Source organism: Sciurus carolinensis, chromosome 8, assembly GCF_902686445.1.
Source record: "Sciurus carolinensis chromosome 8, mSciCar1.2, whole genome shotgun sequence".
Lineage (NCBI taxonomy): Eukaryota > Metazoa > Chordata > Mammalia > Rodentia > Sciuridae > Sciurus > Sciurus carolinensis.
Window position 1 is genome coordinate 123,327,853 of NC_062220.1, and position 18,899 is coordinate 123,346,751.

The 18,899-nt window shown below is 51.3% G+C and overlaps 2 protein-coding genes across 24 annotated transcripts in view; one reads left to right on the top strand and one right to left on the bottom strand.

Moving 5' to 3' along the window:
• Nucleotides 1-1,655: 1,655 nt before the first annotated feature.
• On the top strand, nucleotides 1,656-10,146 carry Comt (catechol-O-methyltransferase). 2 transcript variants are annotated; one of them, XM_047561829.1, is made up of 5 exons: nucleotides 1,656-1,765; nucleotides 2,197-2,485; nucleotides 3,451-3,644; nucleotides 4,004-4,135; nucleotides 8,254-10,146. In XM_047561829.1, exons 2-5 carry the CDS (start codon nucleotides 2,197-2,199, stop codon nucleotides 8,452-8,454), a joined length of 816 nt encoding a protein of 271 aa, XP_047417785.1. In that variant the 5' UTR covers nucleotides 1,656-1,765; the 3' UTR covers nucleotides 8,455-10,146. The 2 variants fall into 2 exon arrangements, with proteins under 2 accessions (XP_047417785.1, XP_047417786.1); XM_047561830.1 differs by lacking the exon at nucleotides 1,656-1,765 and adding an exon at nucleotides 1,835-1,853.
• Arvcf (ARVCF delta catenin family member) overlaps nucleotides 6,310-18,899 on the bottom strand; it is a 53,819-nt gene continuing 41,229 nt past the window's right edge. For 6 of the 22 annotated variants that reach the window (XM_047561804.1, XM_047561803.1, XM_047561805.1 and 3 more), the window contains 11 exons: nucleotides 18,089-18,206; nucleotides 17,615-17,786; nucleotides 16,919-16,936; nucleotides 15,778-15,849; nucleotides 14,230-14,357; nucleotides 13,854-14,004; nucleotides 13,381-13,579; nucleotides 12,998-13,296; nucleotides 12,485-12,616; nucleotides 12,134-12,219; nucleotides 8,050-10,940 (listed from right to left, as the gene is read on the bottom strand). In XM_047561804.1, coding sequence (XP_047417760.1) covers nucleotides 10,794-10,940; nucleotides 12,134-12,219; nucleotides 12,485-12,616; nucleotides 12,998-13,296; nucleotides 13,381-13,579; nucleotides 13,854-14,004; nucleotides 14,230-14,357; nucleotides 15,778-15,849; nucleotides 16,919-16,936; nucleotides 17,615-17,786; nucleotides 18,089-18,206 — 1,522 coding nt within the window. In that variant the 3' untranslated portion in view covers nucleotides 8,050-10,793. Of the gene's footprint in view, nucleotides 7,621-8,048; nucleotides 10,941-11,436; nucleotides 11,557-12,132; nucleotides 12,220-12,484; nucleotides 13,297-13,380; nucleotides 13,580-13,853; nucleotides 14,005-14,229; nucleotides 14,358-15,777; nucleotides 15,850-16,918; nucleotides 16,937-17,614; nucleotides 17,787-18,088; nucleotides 18,207-18,899 lie in introns of those variants that run through there. The other 16 variants (XM_047561819.1, XM_047561822.1, XM_047561820.1 and 13 more) reach the window with 14 other exon arrangements.

Consider the following 18,899-nt stretch of genomic DNA (forward strand, 5'->3'; position numbering starts at 1 on the left):
CTGAGCTACATCCCCAGCCCTCTTTTAAAATTTTATTTTGAGACAGGGTCTTGCTAAGTCACCCAAGCTGGCTTTGAATTTTTGAACCCCCTGTCTCAACTTCCCAAGTAACTGGGATTATAGTCATGCATCATCATGTATGGTTGTTTTGCTTTTATATTTATCTTGGTAAAATATAATGGACTTATAATTTACTATTTTAACCATTTTAACTGTTTTAACTAAGTGTACAACTCGTTGACACATTAAACCAAAATTTTTGAGACCAAGGAATCTATGAAATAATAGGGTTTATTGACCTGTGATAGATGCTAGCCAGAAAAGGAAAGGATTAGTCCTGGGACACATTCCCCCAACTCAGCATTGGGACCAGGTAGCAGTTGAAAATGTCTGTCAGATAAGAGCTAAGAACTTTTTTCCCATGAACTCGGGGTGGAGGGGCGGGGGGGGGGGTGCTATAGATGAAAAGGGCAGGATAACTCAAAGGAGGCAAAGTATTAGGATAAGATAGTTTATAAAGAGAAGTGCTTGTTGCTTCTGGATTGGTTGGGATTAACAGTTCAGAAAGCTTATGTGTAAACAGGCCTTGGTGTGGGGTGGGGGATGGGACAAATTCAGTCTGTTTTACCTCAGCCTCTCCAGTAGCTGGGATTACACTGTGCCATGCCCTTCTGCATTTTTCATGCTCTTGTGATCAACCAAAGGTGTAATCTGGAACCAGATTCAGTGGTGCACATCTATTAATCCCAGTGACTAGGGAGACTGAGGCAAGAGGATTGTAAATTCAAGTCCAGCCTAGACAATTTAGCGAGATTGTGTCTCAAAATAAAATAAAAAGGCTGGGGATATAGCTTGGTGATGAATGCCTCTGGGTTCAGTCCTCAGTAACACACACAGAAACACACACGGAGGACAGGGAGAAGAAGGAGGAGAGAGGGAGAGTGGGGAAGAAGTAGTTGTAGTTGTAATCTGTATAGGCCTGTCCCACCCTCCTGCCCAGAACTCCTGAGCAATTAAAAACTCTAGGCAATGACCAATGACTGCACAGTGTCCTCTGATACCCAGGATGGCATTATTCATACTTCCTCATGAGTGGGCATGACCCAGGGCCAACCCCAGGTGGTCTGTAAGACCTGCATCTGGTTTGCCTTGATTGTTCCAGGTTTCTGACCTCTGAGCATTTTCCTGTAAGCTATGGGTTGCTCATATTGGCCCACTGTTCTCTTAGATCATCTCTTTCTTATTGATTTTACATGTATCTTTGTTACTAGCACTCTATCATATATATCATTCCCAAGTTTTATCACTGGCTCTCCTGGGGGAAATATGGCCTGAACAAAATGGTTCCTTTTTCCTTCTTTTCTTAAGGTTCAGGTTCATGTGCTACCATAACTTACAGGGCAGTGCAGATGAGGACCATGGAGACTTCCCCAGTGTCACTCGACACTCTACCATTACATCTCTGAGGCTTTCAACTATCTCTTCTGAGGCTGGAAAGGTGAATTGTTACCTTCAGCCAGATGGGGAAAACCTGGGCAAGGCTGGCCTATGGGGAAGTGGCTTAGATAATTGAACCTTGATCATTTCCAGATTAAGGTTTTTGTTAATGATTATCCAGAAACAAAACTGAATTCCACACAAATATTTGCTTGGCTCCTAAGCTTAGAGAATTCAAGTCTAGACCCTTTCCACAGCCATGAGAATTAGGAGCCCGACTTTGAAGCAGCTTTGAAGATAATTTGGCTGATAGTACCACCTGTTAATAGTAAGGAGTTCTGCTTCCTCAAATGTTGAAGTTGGAACATTAGAGAAACATGCTGAGGCAAATGTAGAAAGCAGGTTTTATTTATAAGGTAGTCACAGACTTCAAACGGGAGGGAGAAGGGGGTCATAGCTGGTATTCTGGTATCCCAAGAATTGAGAGCTCCCTGCCCCTTTTATATAGACTTTTACTTTCTTTGTTCTCCTGCTCTCTTCCCTCTTACCTCTCTTGTTCCTTTGTATGTGGCTCAGGCAATGCCAGTGGGATGGCCAAAAGGTAAGAAGCAGATGGGCAGGGGGAAGGGCCAAATGGAGTGATCCAGGCAGGAAGCAGCCCAGGAGGCATTAATTAACAACTCCCTGTTTGGAACCTTTTGGGTGGAGTAATCTTGATAATCAAGATGCCCCTCCCCTCACCACACCCCGCCTTTGCAGATGCTGGGAGCCCTACCTCTGCTGTTCGCAGTTGCTTCATTGGGTCTAGTGCTGCTATCCCTGCAGCTATTGCTGAGACACCGGTGGTGCTGGGGATTATTAGCCATCATCTGGACTGAGCGGGTCCTCCAGCCAATCCGCAACCTGATCATGGGTGACACTAAGGAGCAGCGTATCCTACGCCACGTGCAGCAGAATGCAAAACCTGGGGACCCCCAGAGTGTGCTGAAGGCCATTGATACTTACTGTACGCAGAAGGAATGGGCCATGAATGTGGGTGATAAGAAGGGTAGGTGACCTCTTCAGCAGGCTTTAAACATGGAAATGGGGAACCCTGGTCAGGCAGCACTGCCTGTACAGAAGAATCCTCTTAAGCGGGTGGGTGGTTTGGGAGCTTTGGGACATGGTTAGGTGGGAACTGGAGACTCCTCAGGATCCCGAGTCACAGGACCCAACTTGTTGCTCCCCCTTCTGGGGCAAAGATTGTTCAGAGACCTGGACATCCATTGCAGGACTTTGTACCCAGACCCTTGCCCCAGGGGGGAGAGATATTTTTCACAAAATGTGCTTTGTAAGGAGAGATCCAGCCAGGGAAGGTCATTTTCCAGGGGTCCCACCTGGGGGTGGGAGTCAGGTTCTGCAAAGTCCCTACCATGAATGTCTCCATAGATACTGGTCCCTGGTGACTTCTCATGACCCTACTACTTAAGGAGGCCACAGGAGGGATTTCATTCAGGACCCCACATTCTCAGGGTATAAGGGTGGTACAGCTTCCCTTGACCTCTGTCCCACAGTGTCATGGGACCTGCCTAGGAACCAGTCAGGTTCTGAGTCAGCTTCTCCAGGCACCTCCCCCAGGCACTTCCCCTGGCCTTAAACTGTGGCCCAGGGCACAGTGTATGTTCTGCCTCACCTGGAACTGAGCCCTGAGGACAAGACTTCATAGCCCCTGTCCAGCCCTCTCAGATTGTATAACTCTTGAGGAAGCCAGGGAGGGTGGAAAAAAGAGGGACTGGTGTGTGCAAAGGCATGGAAGTCTGGAGAACTGTGGGAGTTCTAAGAATGTGTGCAGTGAGGACTAGGTCCTCGGAGCTGGGGACTTTGAGGAAGTTAAAGACCCTGTCCAGCAGTGGTTAGGGAGGATGGGGAAGAAAGAGGGAGCTGTTGCTTGGTCTGGAGAAAGGTGGGACCTATGTCTAGGAATTAAGTTCCCCTTTGTCTACCCACCTCACATATTCCCCAACTGTCCCACAGGCCAGATTATGGATGCTGTGATTCGGGAGCACAACCCCTCCCTCGTGTTGGAACTGGGGGCCTACTGTGGCTACTCAGCTGTACGCATGGCCCGCCTGCTGCCACCTGGTGCACGGCTACTCACCATGGAGATGAACCCTGACTTTGCTGCTATCACTCAGCAGATGGTAGATTTTGCAGGTCTGCAGGACAAGGTGCGGCATGCCTGATGCAAGTGACAGATGTGGACCCAGAGGGGAGGGCAGGTAGGGAGGGCCTAGGGCACACCCAAAATTGTTGCAAGCATTGAACAATTTTGAAGCATTGTTGAAGCTTTGGCTGGGTCTCTTGCTGCTTTCCAGGTCTGGGGTCATGAAAGGAACCCCCAGGAGCTTGGGAAATGTGGTTTTGCCTGGAAATTCCCAAGGCTGCCCCAGGAGGGAGTGGGCAGAATCCCAGAACTCAAAATAAAACTAATGGGGACAGTGTGTGGGTGCCTGGTGGGGTGGTTGCAGGGAGCATGATAGGGGGCTCCTGTGTGTTCCGAGGGCATAGCACCAACTTACTGTTCTAGGTCACTGTTCTGGTTGGGGCATCTCATGACCTCATCCCCCAGCTGAAGAAGAAGTATGATGTGGACACATTGGACATGGTCTTTCTTGACCACTGGAAGGACCGATACCTACCAGACACACTCCTCTTGGAGGTGAGTTACACCTACCTCAACAGAACAAACTCCTATGCTGGCTGTTGCTGCAGGGACTTCTGGGACCACCCAGGTTGGTGGACCTCTGTCTCTCTGAAGAGCCATGTACCCTGAACAAATCCTGCCGAGGGCAGCCCAGTGGGCATAGGTGGGCCCTGGGGACAGCCTTGGGTACTGGGTCAGTCAGCTTTCCAGCACTGTGACAAAATACCTGGGAAAATCAACTTAGAGGAGGAAAGATTTTATTTTGGCTCACAGTTTCAGAGGTCAGTCCATGGTCACTTGACTGTTGATTCTGGGCCTGTGGTGAGGTAGAACATCATAGAGGGAAGCATTTTGGTGAACAAAGATGCTCACCTCATAGGAAGTAGAGTGGGAAAGAAAGAGAGAAGGGGAGAAGGGGCTGGGGAAAGATATTTTGTTCAAGGACACACCCCCAGTTATCTGCTTCCTCCAGTTAGGCCCCACCTCCTAAAGTTTCTACCACCTCCCAGTAGCGCCACCATTTGGGGAACAAACTTTCAACACATAAGCCTTTGGGGACATTCCATATCCAAACTATAATAGGCATTGAACTCCAGCCAAGGTGCTACCTAAGGTCAGGGAAAGCAGAGGACGGTGGAGGCCCTGAGGCAAGTGGAGATGGGAGGAAAGGGGTTGCTGGGTCAGAGATCAGGTAAAGTAACCTGTTGGGAGCATGGGTGTCAGGTTGCCCGCATTGGGAAAAGGTTCCATCAGGTAGGAGCGTGAGCACCAGGACCCAGAAATTCGGGGCCAAAAGGGCACAGGACTGAGGAAATAGGGAGAACAGCTCTAGTGACCACAGCAACTTTCCTGATTGAGTATCTGCTGCTAGTAATGGCTCAGGGGAAGCCAGTGTGTCCTTAAAATCTCTCTTGAGGTTTCTATTGTGCAGTCCCTCATTCCCTCCAACTCCTCCCAGACTCCTCCCAGCATTATGCCCTTCACTGGCCTCCCTGCCTGGTATAACCAGCATAGGGTTGTCCTTCTGCAGCTGTCCCAGCAGTTGGACACCCTGCTTTGTGCACTAGGACCCTGAGTGTGAGGGGCTTGGTCAAGCTCTAGCAGGGCAGAGCCATTGTGACCTGGACACAGATGGGAAGGGACCAACACTAGCAGAGGCTTATTAGGTAAAAGGGCACAGAATGTTCTGGCAGTGAGAAGAGTTAACGGCATGGAGGGCTTTGAGCATCTGGAAGGATCCTTGTTGGCCCTGTGAAGAGGGGTGACATTGGGAAGGGCATTTCAGAGACCCCCCCCCTCCCAAAGTCATTTTGGAAGTTCCAAGCCCTGTAATTGAAGAGGGCAGGAAGTTCCTGGAATATGGACCAGAGGACCTGCAAAGGGGGCAAGCAGTGGGGAGCAGGAAGGGACCTGCAGGCCAGGATAGGGCACCTGCAGGGATTTCATCTGGGCATAGGAGGCCCACCTGTGGCAAAGGGGTGTGATCATAGAAATTGGGTACTGAGGGCAGAGAGCAGGCAACCAATCAGAGGGGCCTCATTTGGGTGAGAGCATGCCACAGGGAAGTCTGCATTACAGTGAATGGATTTCAGCAGTACTTAGTGTGTGATTAATTACAGGGGCCTGCTTTTAGAAAAATAGTGAATATTGCAATTTAGTAGCTGGGAAACTAATAGTTTTCTCAGTGCTGCTGTTCAAAGCTGGTAATTATCACAAAAGAAGAGAAAGCATGAATTGGGAACAGCTGCACTTTGTAAGCATGCAGCAGACCTGCAGTTGGGGCTGTCTGGCTTCCTGGCATGTGGAGGCCCAGCCATCCCCTCTACTTGGTTGGTTCTGTAAGCAACATAGGAATAAGAGACAAGGGGCTCAGGGACAAGTGGCGATTCAAAATCAGGTGACTGCTTTGAGGAGGAGGTCACAGGCCCTTGTAACATGGGTGTCTCCATAGGGCTGGTTGAGCATCCCCACAACATGATGACTGGCTTTCTCTAGAGCCAGAAATCAGACAGTGAGAGACATAGATAGAGCTAGATGGGGGTGGGAGGTGGGGAGCACACAGAGGAAGCCAAGGCACTTTTTTTTTTTTTCTCAAGTTGTAGATGGACTCAATATCTTTTATTTATTTTTATGTGGGGCTGAGGATTGAACCCAGTGCCTCACATATGCTACCACTGAGCTGCAACCCCAGTCTCACTTTTTTTTTTTTTGGACCAGTTTCCTAAAAGACATTGGGCCCCTAACACCTCCAAAGGTGACCAAAACTTCACTCTTCCTTTATGACATGATGAACTCATGAAATTTTAGTATCACTGATGTCATTGGTCTTACTAAAGTTCATCTTGTATCTCTTGAAGCTGACACCTGAGTCTTTGGCTGACCCTAAAACTCTAGGGGCCCAGGCAACCTGCTCATGTTGTACTATTTCCTGCTCCTTCTTGGAGCCTGAGCACAGGTGCTCTCCTGAGTAGTTCTTTGTTCTAGATATTTTCAGCTTACTCTGCTAGGACATTCCTTTTTTCTTTTTCCTAAGAGGAAATATATCTTGATTCATAGTGGTACTTTCTGTGCAAATTCCAGGTCATGGGGTTGTCCCCTGGCCTAACTGACCTTACAGCTGCTTTCTAGTACTCTAGACTGGGTGGTCCTCAGCTTTCTTCCACAGCCAACAGGCTGAAAAAGATTACCCACCACCACTACCACCACCACAGCAGCTGAGATTGCCGTGTGACTGCTGAACATAGGGCACATCCCTGCTGAGGTCCAGAGTGACATCCATCCATTTTTAATCAGAGACCTCCCTCTCCTGCCTGTGATTTGAGATACCCAAGGTCACTTGTCTTTGTTGTTGTTTTGGCAATACTGGGATTGAACCCAGAGCTTTACCCATGCTAGGCAAGTGCTCCACCACTGAGCTACATTCCCAGCCCTTTTTATTTTTTGAAATTGTCTTGCTAAGTTTCCCAGGCTAGCCTCAAACTTGTGATCCTACTGCCTAGGCCTTCCAAGTCACTGGAATTATTGGTGTGTGCCCATTGTGCTGGCTTTGTTGTTTGTTTTGCAGTACAAGGGATCAAACCCAGGGCCTGGGCTATACCCCAGTCTGGGTTGCTTGTTTTCACTTTCAATGTTTAAAGCTGCTTTTTAATTTTTGTTTTGTAATTATGTAGGGGGGGGAAAAAAACAACCAACAACTCTCCATGCTTCCAAACTCAACTCCCAAGTTGTGTCTGTGGGTCCTTTTGCACTGTTACTCCCCCACCAGGGTACACTTCCACTCAGTTTTCTCTTTTATTATTTATAAATATTTATATATTTATTTTTATTATGTGTGCAGATTCACCTCTCAGCTTATACAAAACATTTTATGGAGTTTCTTTTCTGACAGCAAATTCTGGGGGGGGCCACTACCTGTGGCAGCATGTTCAGTAATGACTCCTTCATCCTGCAGACAGCCTTGTTATCGTCCCACATTCCCAGTACTGGTGGAGAATAGAGATCTGTAAAGGCAGGAAACTGGGGATATCCAGAGAAGACCCCCCCCAGTGGGCAGGCTTATCAGTGGCAATATCAGCTTGCCCCCCCGAATCCTGCAGTCACTGGGTCTTGTCTGTCGTGACTGTACCAGCAGCCCAAGCTGCCTGGGGCACTTCTCCCTTGTAGGGGCCTGTGTTCCTGGAACTAGTTATCTCAGGAGCATGCTCTGGTTCTAGCATTTCTTCTACCTCCTCATCCAACAAACATTTATTGAGTGTCTGCTGTGTGCCACACGTTGTTCTAGGGGCTAAAGGTGGACATAAGAGTGAATGGAAGGGTGGAGATGTGGTTCATTGGTAGAGCATTTGTCTAGCATATGTAAGGCCCTAGTACTACCAAAAAGAAAGAAAGAAAAAAAAAAAAAGGAAAGGAGATGCCACCATCATCTCAAAACACTGATATTCCAGAGACAGGACTAGGACCTAGAACAACCATTTCTGACACTAGTTGCTCTGGAGAGAAAATGAGGGAATCAGAGACCTGGTCCCCAAGGTGAGGCATAGACTGGGCATGAAGCAGTATGCTGGGAAGGACACCTGGTTTGGGGTGGTTTGCCAGGCACTCCTGACATTACTTCATCTGTCTGTCCCCTGTAGGAATGTGGCCTGCTGCGGAAGGGGACAGTACTTCTGGCTGACAATGTCATCGTCCCAGGAACACCTGAATTCCTGGCACATGTGCGTGGGAGCAGCAGCTATGAGTGCACACATTATAGCTCATACCTGGAATACATGAACGTGGTGGATGGCCTTGAGAAGGCTATATACAAGGGCCCAGGCAGCCCAGTGCAGCCTTGATTACTTACCCTGCTCTGGGCTCCCCTGCCAAGCCTGGTCCTCCAAAGGGCAAGATAGACAAACTTTTGCTAACACCATTTCTATGATTCTGGGAACTGTCCTCAAATCCAAAGCATACTTTAGGCCTGTGAGGCCTGGGCCTTGCACATAGTGACCTCTCTGTAATAGGTTCATTGTGTGAAAATACTGCTGATAAAGCTAAATTGAGGGAAGTAAGGATATAGCTTAGAGCATTTGCCTAGTGTACATGAAGCCCTGGATTCCATCCCTAGCAACACACACACAGACACACACAGAGACCAGATTGGGGCAGGTGGCATCTTTGATGGTGTCACTGACCAGCAAGTGGAATTCGGGGCTGGGGTTGTGGCTTAGTGGTAATGTGCTTGCCTAGCACGTGTGAGGCACTGGGTTCAATCCACAGCACCATATAAAAATAAACAAATAAAATCCTTTAGGGTTTCTACATCATCCTCAGGCATTGACACTTCCCAGGAAGGGATGTGGAAAATATCTGGAAACTGCTGTGCCTTGCACTCAGGATGTTCTCAAGGCTTGCTGTCACCAGGTGGCAGCAATGCCTTAGTAACTACCACAACTAACAACTCACATCACACTTCTGACTGCTGAATTTTCACGTTCTTTTTAAGAATGAATCATAACTGCTTTACTAAAATTGGCTAGCTGCAATAATCTTATACTAAAATCATGTTTAAAAGATAAAATAGAAATTAAAGTTTAAATATTTAGATACAAGATAACTGAGTATTGTTCTCAACTGCCACACTGCTCCCTCTTTCCCAGTACCCTCAGCTTTAACACCAAACATGCCAAGTTCTTCTTGATGAAATGCTTATGCTACAGGCTGGGCTCATGGCTGGCTGGGTCCTGGGTCCCCAGCCTGGGGACCCCTGGCCACAGCAGTGGAGGGGGAACCAGCCCTGCTCAGTATTGCTCCTCCTAGCCAAGTCATGGGCACCTAGTAGCCCTACAATGCCATCTGCCTGCCCAAAAAAACAAGAGAGAAATTGGCCAGCCTTCATCCATCTCTAAGCAGGTCCTGGGTAGAGGTGAACACAGGGCTGTGCAAAGCGCCTGACCCCCTGGACCCACATGTGGCACTGAGTGTAAGTACCTCCCTTCCTAGTCCCACTCAGCTTGATTTAATGTAAAGGAAGGCAGACTCAGCCTAGCCAGGCATTTCTGCTGGTTGCCCAGCTACAAAGGGGTGAAGCAGTTAATTTGTATTTCCCTAAATACAGAGCTGCTCCAGCCCCCAACGTGGCTCTGAGGCCCCAATTCCCCCAAGTGATCAGATAACTGGCCACCCAGCAGGGTCCCAGTTCCTATACTGGATACAAAGATAAACCCTGTCTGGGCTGAGCTCACCTGTGCCAATTCCTGGTTTCAGGGCCAGCTAACCACCCATAAGCCAGCCCACTCCTCTGAGCATAAAGAAAAGGGATTAGCAAGGAGACAGGTTGAATGGATATAGAGAAATACCCAAAAGGCAGGAGCAGACCTTGCACTGATCAGCCTGTACCCACTCAGGGCTGAGGGAGAAGCCAGTGGCTTGGGACAAGGGAGCTGAGCCACACAAGACAGAGAGTCCCTTTGTTGCTTTTTTTAATTTTTAATTTTCTTACAAAAATTTAGATGTTTACCAATACAGTCGTATTTTGGTTTCGTTTTTAATGCTTTTCATCAGTGTTTTTCTTCTGTTTAAAAGTCACAAACAGCAGGCACTGAACAGCATTCCCTCAGGGGCTGCTGCCAGAGGTCAGTCCCGGAGGTTATTTGAGGTTCTGGGCAGATGCAGATGTGGCAGTCATGGCAGCCTCAGCTAGAGGCAGCTCAGGGAAGGGTTCCACTATATGGGCGTCTCACACATCCACAGGTCTCAGAGGGCGGTGGAGGGGCAAGTAGAGCCTGACCTCCATCTAACTAACCCTCTGCCTGGGTCAGCCCTCTTGGAGCAGCCCCACACCTACAGTGTGCCTTCCAAGGAGGATAGGACTTGGATCAGGGGAGGGCCTCCACTCTCCATGGCCCAACTTCTTTTCCCAAGTCTCTCCCTCCCTGCTTGGCTGCCTGTCCCCAGGAGCTGTGCCTCAGATCCATATTGCTTCTCTGGGACACTGGGCACAGTGCTTTCCTATTCTGCCAAAGGAAAACCAGCTACCCTCCCCTGCCACTTCACTGGGCCCCACCCCCGCCTTCTCCCACTCACGCTCACACACAGCACCATGTCAGTAAACAGCTAACTTGGGCCTAAGGAATTAGGTCAGGAGAGCAGAGGGAAGAATGGACAGGGTGGGTCAGGAGGGGTGTCCAGAAGGTCAGGCCCTGGCTCCAGTGAGAGTCTCAGTCAACCCTTGATGCCAGAGGGCTCCAAGCTCCATGACAAGAGTCTGCTCAGGATGGCCCTTCTGGTGATCCCTAAGAACAAATGGTTGGGTCCAGGCCCTGTAGAGCGAAGAAAGACGCTGCAACCAGTAGCACAAGTAAGTGGTCAGGACCGATTAAATGGTACAGGGCAATGTACAACCTCTGGACAGAATAGCTGCCTCCACTGGCCGTGTGGATGCAGATGTGGACAAAAGCAGCTGCTATGGATCAGGAGGTAGGGGCCAACCCCCAGAGACTTGACACTAGGACCAATCCTGACTTGTTGGATCTGGTGGAGCCCTGTGTTAGAGGAGTTTAAGGCTATGGGGGATCATCCCTGCCCTGGATCCATCTCCTCAGGATCTTGATTTCACAGTGCCTGGGATGGGTCTATGGGCCCTTGGAGAACCCTTGCTCAGACCTCAGTCTGGCTTTTCCTAGGGTGGGCATTTGGGCCTGTTTTGCTTACTGGCAGCTGGGGTCTTGCCAGGGAGCAACAGGGAGAGCAGAGCATGCGGCCAACAGAGATTAACAAGAAGCCCTGCCCAGAGGATGGGAAAACAGTTGGACAAACAACCAGATGAGAGAACATACCAGGCATGCAAGCTAGACCCAGGAGTCAACAGGCTGAGGTTTAGTGTCCCCCACGGCGTCCACCAGCCTGACAGAGGGCCTGCTGGGCCCGGGAAGAGGGGCCTTCCTGCAGGGGTCAAGCTGCAGCACACAGATGGGTGGATGGATAGGAGGGTGGCAGAGGCAGAACAAAGCACTGTTAGTTGCAGCTGAAGGGTGGGGCTCAGCTGGCCAGTGGGGTCAGGGCCAGGGCAGTGTGAGGACGGGTCTGCCAAGGCAGCATGGAGGAGCTCAGCTGGCATGGCTCACATAGGCTTGGGGTGGCATGTGGACACACACAAAGGCCTTCACAAAAAGCCAGGGGACTGGCACAGAGCAGGTGATCGGTGCTGCTCTCTCCACTGGACCACAGCATGGACCACACGCATGCAGAGAAGGATGCAGACTCACTTTTTCAGGCTTCAGTCCAGTGCAGTGTGTGACTAGGCAGAGCTCTATCTCCTGCCTCCTCCCTCCCAGCAGGTGAAGCTCTAAACCCAACACTCAAAGGCTGACTGATATGAAGGGCTGCTTCCCAGACTTGGTTCCACTGCCCAGCTGTCTACGGATGAGTGTTACCCTAGCCATGCCCCAGGGACCAGATCAAACTTAGTACTATCTAGCAGCCCCTTGGGCAAGCCCTAGACATACAGCTGGTCACCTTCCCATAGCCACTTACTTTCAATGGTTCCTTCTCTGAAGTCTCCCCTACAGAGTCACTGCCCAGTGTCCTCTGCTCCCTTTGGTCCACGGTGGAGTATCCATCTGTGAAGTGGGTTAAGGTGGAGGGGCATGAGGGGGGCTCTGAGAGGCCCACTCTAGGAAAAAGTGATCTTGGTCTCAGGCCAAACACAGGAGACCCCAGGGACAGGGAGCTTTTGCAGAGGATCCCCATCTACCAGATCCTTGGAGACCCATCCTGGTGCTAGCTCTCACCAGCACCTGCATTATAGTCCCTGGGCATCCCTGAACCAAACCTTCTTCAGGGAGCAGCTCCATGGAAGTCCTTCCCAGCACTAAGCACACTTACCCCGAAAAACCAGCAGGACTGTCTCAGGGCCCTCCCTTCTCCCTGAGGAGGAAACAAGTTTGCAGCACCTGCCCTCACCTGGGCCAAGTGCCTCCATGGGGATCACATCCCGGCTGCCTGGTTTCTCACTATCTGGAAGGCATAAACAGATGACTGGTTACAAGAAAAGGATAGGCAGCCAGGGTTGGGGAGATGACCAGGCAGACAAGCCCATGACAGGACTGACCTCAATGACCTTGAGTACTGTTGCCACTAATGTCTTGACATTCTGCCCAGCCTCTGCCTGCTGGCACCTACTACCCAGCCTGGTACCAATGAAGACAGCATGGACAGGGAATACCCAAGAGGATGAGAGCAGGGAAAGGGGCCACCAAATATGGAGCCATCTTAGTGGGAGAAGACCTGACTTCCTTTCCCACCCAACCCTGTCACAACCAATGCAGGTGGGGAGTACTCTTGAGCTACAGGGATGGGCTCTTGTACCATCCACCTTTTCCTCTGGTCTGTACTCACCAAGACTCTTGTCTACCAGAGGCAGTGTGCTGTCATCGAAACCTCCGGGACTAGAAGCTGCCTTGGGTGCTTTGGCTGCTACAGCAGCCGACTTAAAGAGACACAAAACAGGGGGTGAGGTGGGATGCAGTGCCCTTGGAAACCTGACATGGTAAAATGAGAGAGGTAAGGCCAGGGTGGACCACACCTGAAAGCGAGCCTTGGTCCAACCATCCTTCTGTAGGGCGCCCCGTAGCTCCTTGTAACTCCACACAGTCTGTAGTACATGTGATGCTGCTTTTGCCTCCCGCACTGACTGGCTGCAGCAGGATCAGAGGTGGGATCAGAAGTCTTCCCCCCTTTACAGTCCCCCAACCCCACCTCCTGGCCCTGACCCCACCCACCTGGCCGCCCCTAAAGCCACCAGTGCGGGCACTCCACGGGCCTGCAGGAGTGAGCGCGCATTATCCAGGCTATCGGACACAATCTCATGGATGGTGTTGAGAACTGCCACCACTGTGTCTTCTTCCAGGCGGGCCCCGGGGTGGGCTGGAGCCTGTGCATTGCGCACGTTCCGCACTAGTTCTGCCATGGCATAGCTCCCTAAGAGTCAGGGTCAGATGTTAGGACACATCTCTGCCCAACCATGTGGGAAGGAGCAGGGTTGAGGTAAGGGACATTGCCGGGAAAACCCACAGGATGCCACAAAGACCCCTGGAAGCAGAAGGCTGAGCTTCAGGGAATGGGCCAGGAAGACAGCAAGCTCCTGTAGCTGGGACCAGCCTAAGATACAAGGTGGTCCTGGATCCCTGAACTACCCACCCCCAAACCAAGTGACCAGAAGTAAATAGTCTGCCTGGTTCTATGTGTGGCTCACCAATGAGGTCTTTGTTGCGCCGGTCCAGCGAGAGGTTGCGTAATGCAATGGCTACAGCACGCACCACCTTGTCAGTCTCAGACTGCAGCAGCTCCACCAGCACTGGCAGCCCACGCTCCTTGCGCACCATGGTGCGGATGTATGTGGCCCACTGTAGTGGTGCGGGTAGGGAGGTGCGCTGCTCAGTGAGAAGTTGTTCCTCACAAAGCCCTGTCCCAATAGCTCAATACACCTCTAGCACCCAGGGTGTGTACCCTGAACTTCCCAGATCTTGGGGAGTCTCTGTATCCCCCCACACCCCACCATCTTGGGCAGGGATTGGGGAAATTCCCTTTCTGTCCAGGTTTTGCCCTCCCTGCCAGAACTGGCCCCTCACCATCCAGTTGCCAGCACTGAGGTTTTGTAGGGCGCCTGCTGCAGCCTCCAGGGTGTTGAAATTCCGACTCTCCGTGAGGAGGGAGAGGTAGAGACGTACCACTTCTGGCTGGTATAGCAGCTCAAAGCCTGGATACAAGGGCAACCATAGCCCATAGTCACCCAGAACCCCCAACCCATACTCCCAGAGCTGTGGTAAACTGGGGCCAGGGATGGGTGTAGAGGAGTCAGGACATGTTTTCTATCAATGTATTGAACCCTACAGCCACAAGGGAAAAACGTTCCCATTTCATAGAGAGGCAAATGGGTTTAGTCAGGAGGTGATAGGTTTGGGTGAGGACACTTCTTCTTCAACCCTGCTGCCAAAGAAATGGGACTGTATCTGCCTGGCAGCCTGAGCATACCAGGGGACTTGTGTGGGCAAGGAAGTGACAACCAGGACATGAGACTAGCAAATAGGCCCCACCTTCTCCAGCAAGTAACTGAAGTCGAGCAACCACACCAGTGATCCTAGCAACTGGGCTTAACATTCCTGGCAATAGGGACAACCTTCTTGTGCATCCAGGCCAGGGTTCCTGGCCACCCTCCCTAGGAACAGGACCCTCCCCCCATCCTCACCACAAATGTGACTGAAGCTGTGAACAAGGGGTCTGTCCCTAGCAACAGGGCCTGCCCTCCCACCCAACCACTCTAAGAGCTCCAGTAATTAATGTCTTAGCCTGGCAGCATGGCTGTTCCAAGATGGTATTCTGCACAGGGATCCAGAGTCAGGGGTGGAGGCAGCATTCCAAGCCTGCCTGTCTCCACATTGGCCTCTGTCTGGGTCAGGACATTACTTCCCTTTCCCCTATCCTCTCACATTTCATCACCACTCCCCTGTCCTCAAGTCTTACACTCCCTCTACTCTAGCTGGGCTTACTACTCCCCAAAGTTGCCAAGCATATTTTCTTCTGAGGCTCTGTTGCTCTGCCTGGCATGGTTCCCCACATACCCACCCATCCTTCTACCCCACTTGGGGGCATCTGGGTTCTTCTAGTTTGCAGGGCTGGCTGGGCCCAATCAGGGCAATATATTCTTTTACACAGGCTAGTTCTGAGTACAGAGCACAATGCCAGTATATATACAGGAATCCAGCAGACAGAGGACATGAAGGGTGAATAGCCCTGCCCCTGTCTGAGTCCACGAGTGGAGCATTCTTGTGCCTAAGACCTCTGGTCTGTGCCCTCCTGGCTCTCAGCTCTCAAGGAGTGATACTGAAAGCTCTGCCTTCATTGGGGGCTTCCCTGTGACTGGCCTATTTTACCTCCTGAGTGAATGATCAAGAGCCTGGCCTGTATCTTCTCAGCTACACTACCTGAAATAACCTGAAATAACCTGTGGTATTGATCCTGATTCTGAATCCTTGTAAAGTGCTCAGGCACTGGACCCTTCCATGAAATCCCATACATATTGGGCCCATTTCCCCATCTAATTTATTTAGGCCTGCTTGATGGCATAAGGCTTTATCAAATGCTCATGGCCACTCCTGACTCTGCCTCTGCCTACTTACCTTTTGCAGCCTCATTTCGCTTGGGCAGGTCCAATGTGTCAAAGTTCCGGTCCATCTCACCATCCTTCTTTCCTGAAATGGAAAAGCAGTGTGAGGTGAGGCAGACTTCATGGGGGACAAGAGTATACCAGGAGGGTTAGGTATAGTCCTCCCCTGCCAAAAGCTCAAAGAGCACCTTTAATGTCCAAGCCTGAGAACTGAGAGGCCCTGGGTATGAAGCACTTGTTCTGAGATTTTAGTCCGGGATAGGAAAGTGGGGACTAAGGACATTCCAGCACTGCCCTGGGCACCTAGGCCTCATTTCCCATCAGATTCTGAGAATGTACCATGAACCTTTTCATAGCTCCCTTGTGACTCCCTTGTGAACTAAGGGAAACAGGAGCTCAGGCTGAGTGGTAGTAAGGTACAAGCAGAGAAACTGACAGGGACAAGAGACTTGCTGGGATCATGCAGAGACAGGACTAGGGCCAAGTCCCATCCAAGGGGAAAATTCCCCCAGTTAGGGGCCGGAACAGGAACACAGCCTCTACCAATCAGAACCCCCCATACCCAGGCTGGGTTCCTATAGTAGCCCTGGGCACCTAGGCCTCATTTCCCATCAGATTCTTGTGCAGTCCTGGCTTGCACACCTCCAGGACAATAAACTTGCTGTCTCTAGCCATCTTCCTTTTCTCAGGAAGATGTTGCCTTCCTCTTGGAAGGCAAGAAGCCAAGCTCAAACGACCTGGGGTTCCTGCCCTGCCCATCCTCCTGGGACCTATGTGCATCCCATGAGGGATATATCTGAGCCACATCATAGGGGCACATTCTGCCTTCTGGGTAATGAACATACCCCAGGCCTTGCCCACTTTCTGCTCTGCCCTGGCCCTGCTTAGGTAACTGAGTCTGTTTCAGAGGGTAGTCCCTCCCTCTCAGACTCCCACAAGTCCAGTGCTCACATTCCTGCCTTTGTCATGTCCATGTAGTTGTCATGGAGATGGCTGCCTTTTCATGGGACTGGGGTGGGACAGGGCCTTAAGGCTGGAAGGCATCCCAGAAGTCCACTGTACCCACTGCCCTGCAGATGTCATGGAAAAAAAATATCTGAACCATGGGGACAGGCACCTGCCAGGCCTGGACAGCAGGACAAACAGGAACTTACCTTGATGGAACCACTCCTCTGGGCAGCCGGAGGAAGCACAGGAGAGAGGAGATGAGCCTCAGCAGGTAGCACCCTCCCCATGCCCTTAATGTTCCTACTGTATACCCTGGGCCAAGAAGGAACCTTGCCCCCAATTACTCTTTGAGGCAGAGAACTCACCAGGGGGACAGGCAAGGTGAGGCCTGGGATCAGCAGGGCGATGAAGGAGGTACACTGTTCTAATGCAACTGCTGCTGGGGGATGCAGGTTCCTGGAACCTGTACCCCACAGGTAATTAAGGGGGACAGTGTGCAGCAGGGGCCTAGACCAACTAGAGTTGGGTATACCTGCAGGGTTTGTCAGGACGTGTAGGTGCTCTGTAAATAGCCAGGGGGTATCACCTGTAGCACTTTCCAAATTCACAGGCCCACAGAAACCTTCCCTAGAGTTAAGGGACAGAGTCTGGGCAGTGTATAGACACATGGATACTGCCCTGGGGGGCCCACAGTACAGGGTGAAGCCCAGGCTAGGGTTTGAACCCTGGCCCCTGTTAGCTGTGTGACCCATGGCAGTATATCTTCCTCAGTTCCCTGCTTCCCTGCCTGCCCATGGAGGGAAGACCAGATGTTCTCCAGCCTCTGTGGTGGTGTGTCATAGATATGGAGAGCCTTTAGCCCAGGGAAAGTCTAGAGGAGCATCCCAGTCTCACCCACCCACCTTTGGCTTTCTTGCCACCAAAGCAGCTGGCGTCATCCCTCCTCCGGCGCTGGGAGCCTGCAGCACTGCCTGGGGGCCCAGGCTCAGCCTCCTGGTACCTGTCAGCCCCAGGTACCTCCTTGTGCACATGGTAGGACAGGTTCCGCATGATGCACACGCAGTTCTCCACTGACTGTGGGAAGAGGTGACCTGGTGGGGCAGGGCCACGGGTCTGGGGGCTGCTAACCATCCCAGGACCCTGTGCATGGAGGCAGCCTTCAGGAAAGACTGGCCGCAGTCAGTGTGCCAAAGAGGGGCTACAAGAGAAAGCCCCTCTCTTAGGAAGAAATTGCCAACTGTAGGACCATGCCCCATTCCCACTGTGGCCGCTACCAGGTGGGCCATGTCCAGATCCATACCCATGGCCCTTTGGGCCACCCCAGACAGTTCCAGACCCCTGGAAGGAGGCTGCAAGACTGTCCCTGCCCTGCCCACCTTGTTGTCTGTGTCCTTTCTGCCCACAGCTGACTGCAGGGCATGCAGGAGTGCATCCACCAGCCCTTCACATTCCCGGAGTCGTCTCCTGGCCTCAGCGCCATCTGAGCTCACATTCCTGTATTGCCAGAGAGCAGGTCTGGTGACCCCTAACCCCCACAAGAACTTCTCCAGCCCCAACCCTGGCCCCAGGGGCTTGTCTTCATCTGCACAATTGGCCCTGCTGCTGCCACAACAGACCCACTGGGATAGGATACAACAGCCTGAAGCACAGTGAAGGAGGAGCAGGAAGTCCTGACTACTTCAACTCCAGGTTGGCTTTAGCTCAGCATATCTGTAGGGCATGAGGGGTCTTCCTTGACTCCCAGTTGAATTAGGAAGGGTCAAAGATGGACCTAAGGAGGCTTGAATCCATCCGTTCATGGTAATTCTGCCCCCTCAACCCAGCAGCAGCACTGGGCTCCAATACACTGAGAGGTCTGGACCCTACAGGGCCATGGGGGCATGACCTGATGGATAGGGATGACCATGGGGTCTAAGGAATCTGCCTGTGGAGTCTATGCAAGGCCTCCCAGAGATGGGAGCGGGAGGGAAAGGGTCATTAAGGTGGAAGGACAAGACTCAGGCAGAATGGAGATGAGGATTCTGCTCCCGCTCCCTGGCTATCATGGTAATGGGAGGATGGGCAGAGCTGGAGTGGTTGGACACTGTAGGAAAGGTGGACAAGGTTGCCCTCAGGAGTGAGGATATCCCCCATCAGTCCCACTTCCCATTCACAGGACTTATGATGCGGCTCTGAAACTCCTAAGAT